The following is a 13,276-nucleotide window of genomic DNA, read 5'->3' on the forward strand; positions in this document are numbered from 1 at the left end:
GTTCTGAGCTGATGGCACTGCTGGACATCTTCCTATTTCGAAGGGTAATAGCTTAATGTGTCTTTCTTCTGCTGCACTAAGTTTCCTTGGCCAACCACTGCGTCTACGATCCTCAACGTTACCCGTTTCTTTGTGCTTCTTCAAAAGGGCTTGAACAGCACATCTTGAAACCCCAGTCTACTTTGAAATCTTTGTCTGGGAGAGACCTTGCTGTGCTCAATATTGCCATGACATGAAACTGTCTTCCACAACCTCACCTTGGTAGCAGAGTTTGGCTGTTCCTCACCCAGTTTTAAGCCTCCTACACAGCTGTTTCTGTTTCAGTTAATGACTGTATTTCAACCTACATGTGACATTTATGATCATTAGCACCTGTTTGGTATAATTGGTTGATCATACACCTGACCATAATCCTACAAAATCCCTGACTTTGTGCAAGTGTACCTATAAGAATTGATGCTGGTTTGAAGGCAAAAGGTAGTAACACCAAATATTGATTTGATTCAGATTTTTCTTTTGTTCGCTCACTTTGCATTTTGTAAATTGATAACAATAAACAATCATTATTTATATTTCTGAAAGCATTCTTTGTTTACAGCATTTTTTCACACCTGCCTAAAACTTTTGCACAGTACTGTATATAATGTATACGTAAATATATATATATATATAAATATATATATACATATATATATATATATACGTATACATTATATATATATAATATATATATACATATACATTATATATATATATATATATATATATATATATATATATATATATATATAGATATATATATATACATATATACATTATATATATATATATATATATATATATAGATATATATATATACTATATACATATATATATATATATATATATATATATATATATATATATACATATATATATATATATATATATATATATATATTGTGACAGACGACCGCCTATGGACTCCGGTCGTCACCCCCAGGCCGCTAGGAGGAGCCCTCCGGACAGCATATTTGTGCCCCGAGTTCCAGCAGGGCCTCATGGACTTTGTAGTGTTTTGACACAGCCCTGCTGGATACCTTGGGGGCCGCCAGGAGTCGCTGTAGGGGGGCTAGTAAGCTCTTGTGTGCCCTATAACCCGGGAGTGCATCCCAGTCACGTGACTGGAAGAAGCGATGTGCTCCCGGGATGAAGAAAAGGACTTTGCCCTGACCCGGAAGGAAAACGGACTTGTGGGTTTAGCTTGGAGCCACTTCCGGGTCAGGGGATATAAAAGGACTATGGGTAAGCCCAGACACTGAGCTGAGCTGGGAGGAAGGGTGGCAAAGTGTCTGGGAGATTGGAGGATTGGTTATTGTTATTATTATTATTATTGACTATTGTGGAGAGGAGGGTGCTTGGTGCACATTATTATTATATAATAAATAATAATTGGACTTTTATCTGGTGTCTGACGTCTAGTCTGAGGGTTCAAGGGGTCACGGAGACCTCTCAACTGTCACAATATATATATATATATATATATATATATATATATATATATATATATACACATATATATATACACATTATATATATATATATATATATATATATATATATATATATATATATATATATATATATATATATATATATATAGTGTATATATATAGTCACGAGCAGCTGGGGGCGGTACCCAGCCGAGACGCCTGGAAGGACCAGAAGAGGGATTACACCTCCTCCGGACCACAAGGGGACAGCCGCCCTGGTTGGTATGGGGACCACAGGAACAGAGCATGGAAGCTCAACCCTATAGAGGCCCGTGGTCACCGCCAAGGGGCTCCCAGATGCCTGAAAAGCCCTGGATGTCAGCACTTCCGCCACACGAAGGATTACTAGGGACACCCAGAGTGTTTCTGGGTGCTCAGCTGGCACTTCCGCCACACCAGGAAGTGCCGGCGGAAGTTCATCAAGGGACACCTGGAGCATATCCGGGGCAGCACAAGAGGGGCTGCCTCCCTCCATTTGGAAGCTGGAGTTGGGTGGAAGAGGACAGAGCTCGGAGGAGAGGAGTGGAGGCGGTCGGAGAGAGAGAGAGGCACTTGTGAGAGGCCTGGACTGAGGATGATTGGTGCAGGGGCACTGGGTTGTGCGTGGTAATTGTATATAGTATAAATATGAATAAACGTGTGTTTGGGTTTGAACCATCGGTGTCTGCCTGTCTGTGTCCGGGCTGGTTTCCACAATATATGCATTAATGTATGTGTTATTAAACATTCTTGCTTGTATTATTATACTATACCAAACTGTGTGAAAATATTTCTTGGGCTTTGCCTGGAGAATGGTGATAAAGCTTTGTTTCCAGCAATTATTTGGTGGGGTACATCCTCCTTGTGATTAGTTTATTGCACCAAAACAATATTTTCTCACAGGTATGAAAAGTGTTACCCCACACTGGAATTTGTCAGCCCACAATGACTGGATCCCAGACAACTCCAGGCCCCAAAAACATCTGGACAAGATAACAGCCAGAGTACTGAGAGCACCTCAGGATTTACTTTTATCAGAGATCTCCCAGTAGGACCCAAGTCTGTATGAGTATAAGTATAAAATTATTTTTGTCCTGATTTGTGATTTTTGTTGTCATTTTTGTAATTGTTGTGGCTTTGAAGTGGTACTGTAAGTAAAAACCTTGTGAAATGAAAAAAACTAGTTAGGTTGACAGCTAAGTTAGCTGTTTAGACAGTTATATTAACACAAAGAAATAAACAGACTAAGGACGCTAGCCTTTTTGTAAAAGGTCATTAATCTTTCTATTCAGGGAGTACTAAAAGTAAAGTAAAATAGTAAAGTAAAAACGTTTGGCTTACCACTTCAATGAGTCTTTATCCAAAAAGTTGCATGAAACTCATTATTATTATTATTAGTATTACAATGGGTGTGGACTCTTTTGAATAGAGTTATAACATAGCTCCGTTTATGAGATACAGGGTGGTTGCTGGCGAAGTGTAATATCTTGTCCACATAGCATTCCTTACAGTAAACACTTGTGGTCAGGATGGCGTCATTATTTCTTTCAATGTAGATTGTAATACGAAGGAGACAAAAATGAATAAAAAACGCTATCTCTTCCATCTTTTCACTTCAAACGGATACTCAAAAACATTAATTAATTGAAGCTTACACAGAAGATGCCAAAAAACTCAGCAAACAATAGACTTGAACCAGAACCCCCACCGCACCTGGTACTCACTTCCTTATCACCACAAGGTGTCTGAAGGTGCAGCATGCATTCTGGCCAAGTCAGGCATCAGAATAGCACACAAACCCACGAACAATCTGTGCACGGTCCTCTTTAATGCTAAAAACTGGAAATCGACAGCAGAAACATGAAACACAGTTTATAGCATTCAATGCGGTTCTTGCCCAGTGGTATACATAGGACAAACTTCAAAAAGAATTGCAACATGAATACATGAACATCACAACGCCGTCAGAAGAAAGGACTCACGATCACTGATCTACACACATACTAAATCAAAAGGACATACATTTAACTGGGACAATGTACAGGTAAGATTTAAGGCCAGTACCAAAAGTGCCAGAGAGTTGGCCGAATCTTGGCTATCAAATGAGAACACCATCAACAGACATTTGGACATAAATCCAGCATATGCAAACTTAAGAAGAACATGTTCATAATAAATAAAATCTTTACAACCAATAAACATCCCCCACCCCGTTCATTGCCTTTGATTCTTGTAAGTCTAAGCATTATCCTCTGATGAAGGCCCCTGGTAGGGGCTGAAAGCTCAGGAATAAAAACTACTTTATGATACGTGATTCATTTTCTCCCTTTGTGGATCTCCAGCTGCAAATATGCAAACCGTATCACAGACCTTCTCTTCCATATTTTATATGGATATATATATATATATATATATATATATATATATATATATATATATATATATATATATTGTAAGCTGGAGCGCTGATCGCACCCTCAGAGGACACAGATGCCCCTGGCAAAACCCCTGAAACAGCTGACAGACTACCTTCACATTGCTCCTTACCCTTCTTACTTGCGCTATAACACGCGATAAACCTCTCACGCGGTACGCCACTTACTTAAAACTATTGTGCAGCGCTTCTCAGCTTTGGAATTGGTTGTTTTGTTTTTCTCTCTCTCTCTCTCTCTCTCTCAGACATTCTCTGCTCCTGGCGGAACTGTCATCTCTGACTTGTCATGGAGCACGTTTAGACTTTTGAAAAGAGACAACTGTTTGTTTGCAGTGTTTTGAATAAAGTTCCTTTTTTTCTACAACCTCCTGTGTCTCTGTGCAAATTCTGTGTCTCTGTGCAATTCGCTCAGAATGTTCCACTTCATTACAATCCAGAGGATGACCCGCCCCATATCACACCTTTTTGTCTGGGGATGCTCTACTGTCCTTGCGGAATGTGCCTCGCGATAAGCTCGCCGATTATAATTTCCTGAAGCAACAAACTGTTTTACGTAAGACTGTGACTTTTTTGGCTAAAGGTTTTGCACTTAACGACTGGAACCTAAACATGGACGGTCCCATCCGTGCACAAATTCAAGATTTGATTCATAAAGTGCATTGCTGGTTTGAGGGAGACGTGGTGGAGCGAATTGTGGAGAAAGTTGTCATGAATATATTACTGGCCAGGATACCTGCAGTTCTTCGAGATGAATTTCTGCCTCATGATGTGGAATCATTATCGATTATGTCCAGACAATTGGAAGGTTCTCAGACCGCTTGGAGAAAGAGCGGTGGATTTAGTGCTGTTTCACAACCTACGAAGGAGCATCCAGGACATTCTCGTCACTTTGATCGATGGCTAGAGCAAGGACAAGCTGCAGGACCTGACAATCGAATGGGGTCAGGAAGGCCTCCGGGGAATCCGGTTGTTCAGGAGGTGCCCATATCTGGTGAGACAGGAGCAGGCCGTGGACGTCGCAGGCTATATTTCGGCAGTGGACCTGACCGAAGATGTTTCCGGTGTGATCAACCCGGTCTCCAGCTCAATCAATGAAAATTGGATTGACCGAGGTTTGTTGCTCAAATATTCCCTATTCTACGGATAAAAAAGATGGCTTGTTAATCTCGGTGAAGTTGGGGAACCGAGAGATCTCAGCATTATTGGACTCAGGCGGTGACCTTTGTGTTGTCAGATGGGAATGTCTTGATGACAGATGCCTTAGTGACACTGAGACTGTAAAGATACGTTGTGTACATGGTGATGTTAAAGACTATCAGACATTGCTTCTTCCTTTAACTTATAAGGGTCGCCACTTTAAAGTTTGGTCTGCCATTTCGGACTCCTGCCCCTGGCCATTAATGATAGGCAGAAGAAATGCCCTTTTACCTAGATTAATTACTGAATGTCACACACCAGTCATTGAGCCCCCTGTGGAGCTTAGTGGGGGGGAAGAAGAAGGAGGAGAACTAGCGGCGGTCGGGGATAATCTAGAGCCCCAATTAAATATATAACCCGATCTCTCCAGCGAGACTGAGGGAGACACCCCCCACAATTTCCCAGAATGGCAGGGAGGCCCTTCTACATCCTCTCAGATTGCAAATGCCTCCGAACTCAAACCGAGTACTAGCGAGCAGTCGGATTTTGCGCGCTTGCAGCATGCTGATGGCTCATTAGAATATGCATTTAAACAGGCTCGCTCTGCCAATGACTCTTATTACCAACAGCGTGATACCGGGGGCTTGAAAACTCCACACTTTCTAGAAAAAGATGGTTGCCTTTTCAGAGTGATTTCAGACCATTTAATGAGGGAATTTATTGAACAACTAGTTGTACATGAAGTGCATAGGGAAATTCTTTTGCAGCTGGCCCACTCTCACATCTTGGGAGGGCATCTGGGGGCTGATAAGACCAGAGAGCGGTTATCAAAACGATTTTATTGGCTGAATATGGGAAAAGATGCTGAACGGTTCTGTACTTCATATCCTGACTGTCAGATCGTCTCCGCTTATAAGTCTCCTCGGGCTCCCCTTTGTCCTATGCCTATTTTGGAAGTCCCCTATCAGAGGGTGGGATTAGATATTGTAGGCCCTTTGCCTAAGACTAAGAGTGGGTATCAATATTTGCTGGTGTTGGTTAACTATGCAACATGATATCCAGAGGTGGCTGCTTTGAAAAAGGCCAACTCCTCCGCTGTAGCCAAAGCTCTGTGCGGGATTTTTACTCGTATTGGCATTCCTAGGGAAATTTTGACCGACCAAGGCACATCTTTTACTTTTCGCGTGATGAAACAATTGTGTGACAGCTTCGCTTTTAAGAAATTGAGTACCACTGTTTACCATCCACAGACTAATGGTTTGACTGAACGGTTTAACAAGACTTTAAAACAAATGATCAGACGAGTTGCTCATAATGATCCCACATCCTGGGACTCTGTCCTGCCTTTTGTTATGTTCGCGGTGCGGGAACCGCCGCAAGCGTCCACTGGCTTGAGTCCGATCGAGCTGTTCTTGGGCAGGCGCCCAAGAGGCATCCTGGATGTTGTACGGGAGGAATGGATAGGAAACGAGTCAACAGTTCCTGGGCTGAGCTTTGCAGATCAAGTAGTTTTGTTACAAGATAGAATTTCTAAGCTTTCTTCTATTGCTGTGGAGCATCAACAACGCGAGCAGGAAACACAGAAACGTCTTTACGATAGGCTCAGTAAGCTTCGCGAATTCAAACCTGGTGATCGTGTTTTGGTACTGGTTCTGTCTGACCCGCACAAATTCCTAGCTAAATGGCACGGCCCGGCCATTATCGAGGAGCGTATGGGTCCGGTAAATTACAAGGTTAGAATACCAGGCCGGCGCAAACCATTCCAGATTTTGCACATTAATCTCTTGAAGAAATGGCACGACCGACAAGGGGTTTACACTTCCTTGGATGTTGTTTCTCAGACCGATGTTGCCATTGGTAACGATTTGACCAACCCACAGAAGACAGAACTGTTATCTTTGATCGAATGGAACACTGATGTCTTTTCAGACTTGCCAGGCAAGACGAACATAAAATCACTACTGAACCCGTTGTTAGAGTACAGATATGGCCGTATCGGATTCCGGAAGCGCGACAAAATATTGTGCGTGAAGAAGTCAAGAAGATGCTGGCATTAGGTGTAATACATGAAAGTAAAAGTGACTGGTCCAGCCCTGTCATATTAGTCCCAAAGCAAGACGGTTCGTTTCGCTTCTGTATCGATTTCAGGCGCTTGAATAAGGTCTCTAAATTTGATGCTTATCCGATGCCCCGTGTTGACGAGTTGTTGGAAAAACTGGGTCAGGCAAGCTATATCTCTATGCTAGATCTCACGAAGGGTTACTGGCAGGTGCCTCTAGAGGCTGGCAGTTGTGAGAAAACAGCATTCGCAACTCCTGACGGACTTTATGAATTTACGAGACTCCCATTTGGTCTTCATGGGGCACCTCTAACTTTCCAGCGTATGATGGATCAGATCCTGCGTCCTCATTCTGAATATTCCGGGGCGAACCTTGATGATGTCGTGATTTTCAGCAATGATTGGCAAACGCATTTAGAGCAACTTCAAGCTGTTCTTGAAAGCTTGAGACGGGCTGGCCTTACTGCTAACCCAAAGAAATGTAAACTGGGTATGTCTGAGACTCATTACTTAGGTTATTCTATGGGCAGGGGTTTACTTCGGCTACAATTAAGTAAAGTGGAAAAGATGCTTGCTTACCCGCAACCAAAAACACAGAAACAGATACGCTCCTTTCTGGGGCTTGCTGGTTACTACAGAAGGTTCATCCCTAACTTTGCACATAGGGCTGCTCCTCTTTCAGAACTTACAAAAGGCAGGAGGAACCGCCCTATTCCTTCTGTGGTTTGAAAACTGCTTTGTCTACTTATCCGGTTCTGCGAAATCCCAATTTCTCAAAGGATTTTGTCTTACAAACGGACACAAGTGAGTTTGGTGTAGGTGCAGTCCTGTCACAGATTTTTGATGGAGAAGAGCACCCTATCACATATTTGAGTAGGAAATTACTTCCTAGGGAACGCAATTATTCGACAATTGAGAAGGAATGCTTGGCGATTAGATGGGCTGTCGAAGCGCTTCGTTATTACTTATGGAGTCGAAATTTCACTTTGGTAACTGATCATGCTCCACTTCAATGGTTGTACCGTCAGAAAGATACAAACTCTCGTCTCATGAGATGGTTTCTGGGCTTACAACCTTACAGTTTTACGGTAAAGCATTGACCAGGCTCTGAGCATGTCAACACAGACGTTTTATCACAGCTATATGAACCTGGTACAGAGAGTCGCTTGATTCACGAGAATGTGAATAAAGCTGAGGAGGGGGGTGTAAGCTGGAGTGCTGATCACACCCTCAGAAGACACAGACGCCCCTGGGAAAACCCCTGAAACAGCTGACAGACTACCTTCACATTGCTCCTTACCCTTCTTACTTGCGCTATAACGTGAGATAAACCTCTCACACGGTACTCTGCTTACTTAAAAGTATTGTGCAGCGCCTCACAGCTTTGGAATTGGTTTTTTGTTTCTCTCTCTCTCAGACATTCTCTGCTCCTGGCGGAACTGTCATCTCTGACTTGTCATGGAGCACGTCTAAACTTTTGAAAAGAGACAAATGTTTGTTTGCAGTGCTTTGAATAAAGTTCCTTTTTTTCTACAACCTCCTGTGTCTCTGTGCAAATCTGTGACCCAAGCGTGACAATATATATATATATTTTACCGATATTAAAGTCAAGTCTTCCAAAAATAGCAGATATGCTAAGAGTACATTTTAAATTCTGAAGCATGGTGCAATACCTTAAAATGATGCTCTACATTGCTGTCAGTGTATTTTGGAACATGAAGAAATATTAGCAGGTTTTGCCGAAGGTAGTAACCAAATGCGTGCAGCCAATGTTGGGAGTACTGCGGTAAGCTGAACTCAATCACTTCTGTAGCTTGAGAACCAGGAGGCTGAATAAACTGTGGATAAAAGGGAAAATATTTAAGCATTTATTAGAAAACATTATGAGAGTGATCTTATTTAAAACTGTGGAGCAGATTGAAGTTGTTGTGAAAAAATGAATATATCCTTTCTAAGCAGAACTCCTGTCCAAGTTAATGCCAAAGTACATGCATTTTGTTCTGATGGCATATAGTGACCCAAAGCCTAATTAAAATGGCTTTTTAGAAGTATCTTTATTTTTGTCCACTATCTTTATATAAGTTACAAAAAAAATACTAGGAACAATGGAAATATAGAACATTACAAACAAAACAATTTAAAATTAAACAATGCTACAATAGAGTTGTGTAAGATTCTGAATTATCTTTTACAGATTTTAAAATTAATTTTATTCTTCAAATGTTTAAGCATTTTTATTTGCTGTTTCCATGTAAAACATTTAAGCAATTAGTTTGTCATCATCATCACCAGTTTAACAGAAGGGTTCTAGGTTTATTTAAGCTAGCTGATTGCCTCCAAAACTTCTCCCTTCACTCTCTGCCACCTTGGTCAAAGTTTGGGGATACATTCATTCTTTTGATATCATCTGACACAACCTCCCACCACATCATCTTTGACTTCATTTTAGTCCTTATACTTTCCACCTCCATATTGGTTTACCTCTTGGCCCAATCTACCCCTATCTTTGACTTCAAATACCCAAATGACCTTAGTTTATTTCTCCTCAGCAAATCACATTTTCCTAAACACCAAGCTTTCCTCTCAACTCAACATTCATCTTCTTTTTACTCTGAGATACTTGACAAATCCATTGCATCTTTCTCATCTCAGTTGTTTCCAGTTTTACTTAATGTTCTACCTTTAGCAGCCACATTTCACTTCCACAGACCACATTGCTTCTCACACAACTTTTGAAAATGGTTTCCATCGATGTTAGAAAGGCTCATTTAGAAGTCATAATAAGGGTTAGCTGCAGGAATTTCTTTAATTCCACTTTCACCCTTGCTATCACTGCTGTGTCCACACCTATATCTATATTCAACATGTCACCTATGTAATAAAATTTAGTATGCTGCAGCCCTCTCACGTACTTTCTTATAAATGAAGGTCACACTTGCTATCTTCTTTAACACTACTAGATCTTATATACACCCATTTCCAAAAAAAAATGCACTAGATTGAATTTCTCCCAACTGCTTTGTCACACAAAACACACAGCCATGCACATACCCAAATGTTTTTTCAGTCTTCAAGAATCCTCTTTTAAAACATAATCATGTTCTACAAATCTGTTAAACATTCATCTCCAGAACCACCTTCTGCTTTCAGCATTTCTGACAACACTTGAGATGGGCCTGCGGGCTTTCCCTATCTTACCTTTTTCAGCCATTTGTAACCTCCTCATTTGAAAATATAGCACTTGGTCATTCTATTTTCTCATAATGAAATCACTATCCAATGTATTCTCTTCCTTTAACAACTTCTTTGTGGACTTCTTCCAGGTATCCTGAATCCTAATACTATCAATCATTCATTTTTCAAGCAGTTCACACCTACATACATATTGTCTTTCCTTTGTTATATGCTTCATAATCTTTCTTAATCATTTCTCTGTCTTTCCACATTCTGCAGCTCAATTCCTGTCTCTTGGCTTCTTATATCACAGTGAATGCTTTTCTAGGATTTTTCTTTCCTTTCTTACAGATCACTCTATCACCACCTTCATTTGTTGTCTGAAACTGCTTACAACAAACCCCTATTTTCCTCAACTGCCACATCTAACTCAACATTTCTTGGGTGATACTTTGTCCAACTGCAGACATTTTTTTTATCATAAGACATTTTTCTTTACTTTCCATGTATCTACCATTCACACCTGATGCTTCTGAAACTAAAACTACTAAAAGCAGATTTTTTAAAGCAACAAAGATGTATATAAACAAAGATTTTCAGAAACAATTAAAAGAAATTAACCCATTATGTTGTAAAATACCTCATTTATAAAAACACCACAACTGAGTATTTTACCTCAACATCTGCTGGAGTTAGTTTGCAGTTCCTCACTAACATAACTGTGATGATATCAAGTGTTGCCTCGTCTAAACGTTTTCGTAGAACTTTGACCAATTCATCTGTGATTTCAGGACCTGAAAGGAAAAGGCACAAAATAAAACTAAAAATGTAATGTATTTGAGATTGCTTTAAATAGTTTATTTAGATACTTTATATCATTTATGTTTCAGAGTGCACACCTCTATTCATTTTTAGTAATAATATGCATAAATGATACTACTCCTATATTCGACAACCCAACACAGCTACAGAAGCGGAACAGCCTACCATAAAATGCGTTTAATAATTTTAAACTATTCTCTTAATACAACATGGCTTTTAATTACTTAATTCATGACTTGAATTAAGACCTTCCAATTGTTTAAGAACGAGTCTTTCTATGACTTGTGAAATTATGAAAACCAATGCTACATATTGTACAATGCAGCCAAAGGGCAATTACAGTGACTGAATGACTCTTAAAAGTAACTTCACCTAAATGAACTTACAGATGCACCTTATTTTCCATTTGTACGTGACTGTGCGGGTAAGAATTCAAATGCCAAATTTTCAATGCTACTTAAAAGTATCAAGTGTTCCAAATTTAAGCTAAAAAAATGACTATCTGTACAGTATGAATGATTTTGCAGTGCATTCAATAAAAATGCATGCACATCAATTCTGCACTAAAAAGATTTTACCTAAAAAGCTGGATTACAATGGTTTATTATTAGTGTTATTGTTACATAAACATAACTTCTTTGCTTCCTCACTTATCTAGAACTTTTTGATGTTACTTATATTTTTATTTAATCTTATTATATATACTCTTCTCCCTTCTGCCTGTTTTACCTCCACTCTCCATTGTATTCTAACCTTTCCAACATGTCCTTTCTAAGTACCGTATTTACTCATGTACCACGTGCACATTTTTTCCAGAAAATTAGCATTAGAAAATCAGGTGTGCGTCATACAGGAGGAAATTTTTTTCTGTAATGTTTACTTCTTCTGCTTGGGCTCTCTTGCTCACTCTCTCATGCTCGCTTGCTCGCTCACTCACGCGACAGAAGAAACAAAAACTTTCGTCATGCAACAAAAACAGAAGGGCATTTCGCGGAAAACGTTCCCTAAACGCTTCCTATACAATCACAATGCGCGTCGTACATGGGGCAAAAACAGTTTTCACGATTTTCTTTGTAAAAATTAGGATGCGCGTCTTACACAAGGGCACGTGGTACACGAGTAAAAACGGTATGTTTAAATTTGTGTTTTTCAAATACCCTATTTTTTAATTTTCTTCACTTTCATTTCTTCAAAAGAACCCTCTATTCACTCCACATGATTTTTTTTTTAATTTAGTGGTTGTGATAAAGGCGCTATATAGCGCCCGACCCGGCACAGACTGACACAGAGGCACATGTATAAAGATACAGGCTTTTATTTTTCGTCAGCTGGAGGGCATGTCTTTCCCGTGAACCCTCCAGCCACAACACAGTCCCAAAAGCACTTAATATACACACACCAAACACTCTTCTTCTGGCACCACCGCTCCTCCCAGGCAACCTCGTCCTTTTCCTCCCGATTCTGGCCACTGAGTGGTGGTGGCTGGCCCCTTTTATAGCCCACCTGGAAGTGTAATAGGTGCTTGACCACCTGGTCCCAATTGCACTTCCGGGTGGGGCTGAAGATTTGTCCAGCCGGGCTGTGGAATCCAGCCAGTACCCCCTAGTGGCCACCCCAGCTCCCAACCAGGCTGTGGAGGACTCCATCTCCCATGGAGCCACCAAGTGTCCCAGGGGAGGTATTGAGCTGCCCATGGTTGCTCCCCCGGAACATATGCAGCAGGTGTGTCCTGGCCGGGCATGGGACCTGGCCGCCCGTCACACGGTATATAAACTAATAGATTATAAGGTCACAATCTAAATTTTTTTTTAACTTTACCATGGCAGATGTCAGGGTCAGACCTGTAGAATAGCCACTCAATGACAATTTAAATAATTTGGTAATTTTCACCATTATTAAATCTATGCTATTTTGAAGTGTAACATAGGTTTTGGTCTGGCTTCCTCTAAGGCAGAAGGCAGAGTGAAACTGCTACACTTTGGGCAAACCTAACATGACATCGCAGATCAGAGATCCTATTAATGTTGGTCCAAGGCTCGATGAGCCAAAAGACCTATTGCTACATACAAGCCCAGACTGCTAAAACAACAACAGGCAAGATAAGAAACAGGGGAAACATTAAATATTATTAGCAAATCA

At 40.5% G+C, this 13,276-nt stretch overlaps 1 protein-coding gene across 4 annotated transcripts in view; it reads right to left on the reverse strand.

The window, feature by feature from the left end:
- Positions 1-13,276, reverse strand: part of szt2 (SZT2 subunit of KICSTOR complex) — a 382,417-nt gene that overhangs the window by 182,405 nt on the left and 186,736 nt on the right. For all 4 annotated transcript variants that reach the window (XM_051933248.1, XM_051933246.1, XM_051933247.1 and 1 more), the window contains 2 exons: positions 10,991-11,109; positions 8,815-8,979 (listed from right to left, as the gene is read on the reverse strand). In XM_051933248.1, coding sequence (XP_051789208.1) covers positions 8,815-8,979; positions 10,991-11,109 — 284 coding nt within the window. The remainder of the gene's footprint in view (positions 1-8,814; positions 8,980-10,990; positions 11,110-13,276) is intronic.

This window comes from Erpetoichthys calabaricus, chromosome 10 (genome assembly GCF_900747795.2).
Source record: "Erpetoichthys calabaricus chromosome 10, fErpCal1.3, whole genome shotgun sequence".
Taxonomy (NCBI): Eukaryota; Metazoa; Chordata; class Cladistia; order Polypteriformes; family Polypteridae; genus Erpetoichthys; species Erpetoichthys calabaricus.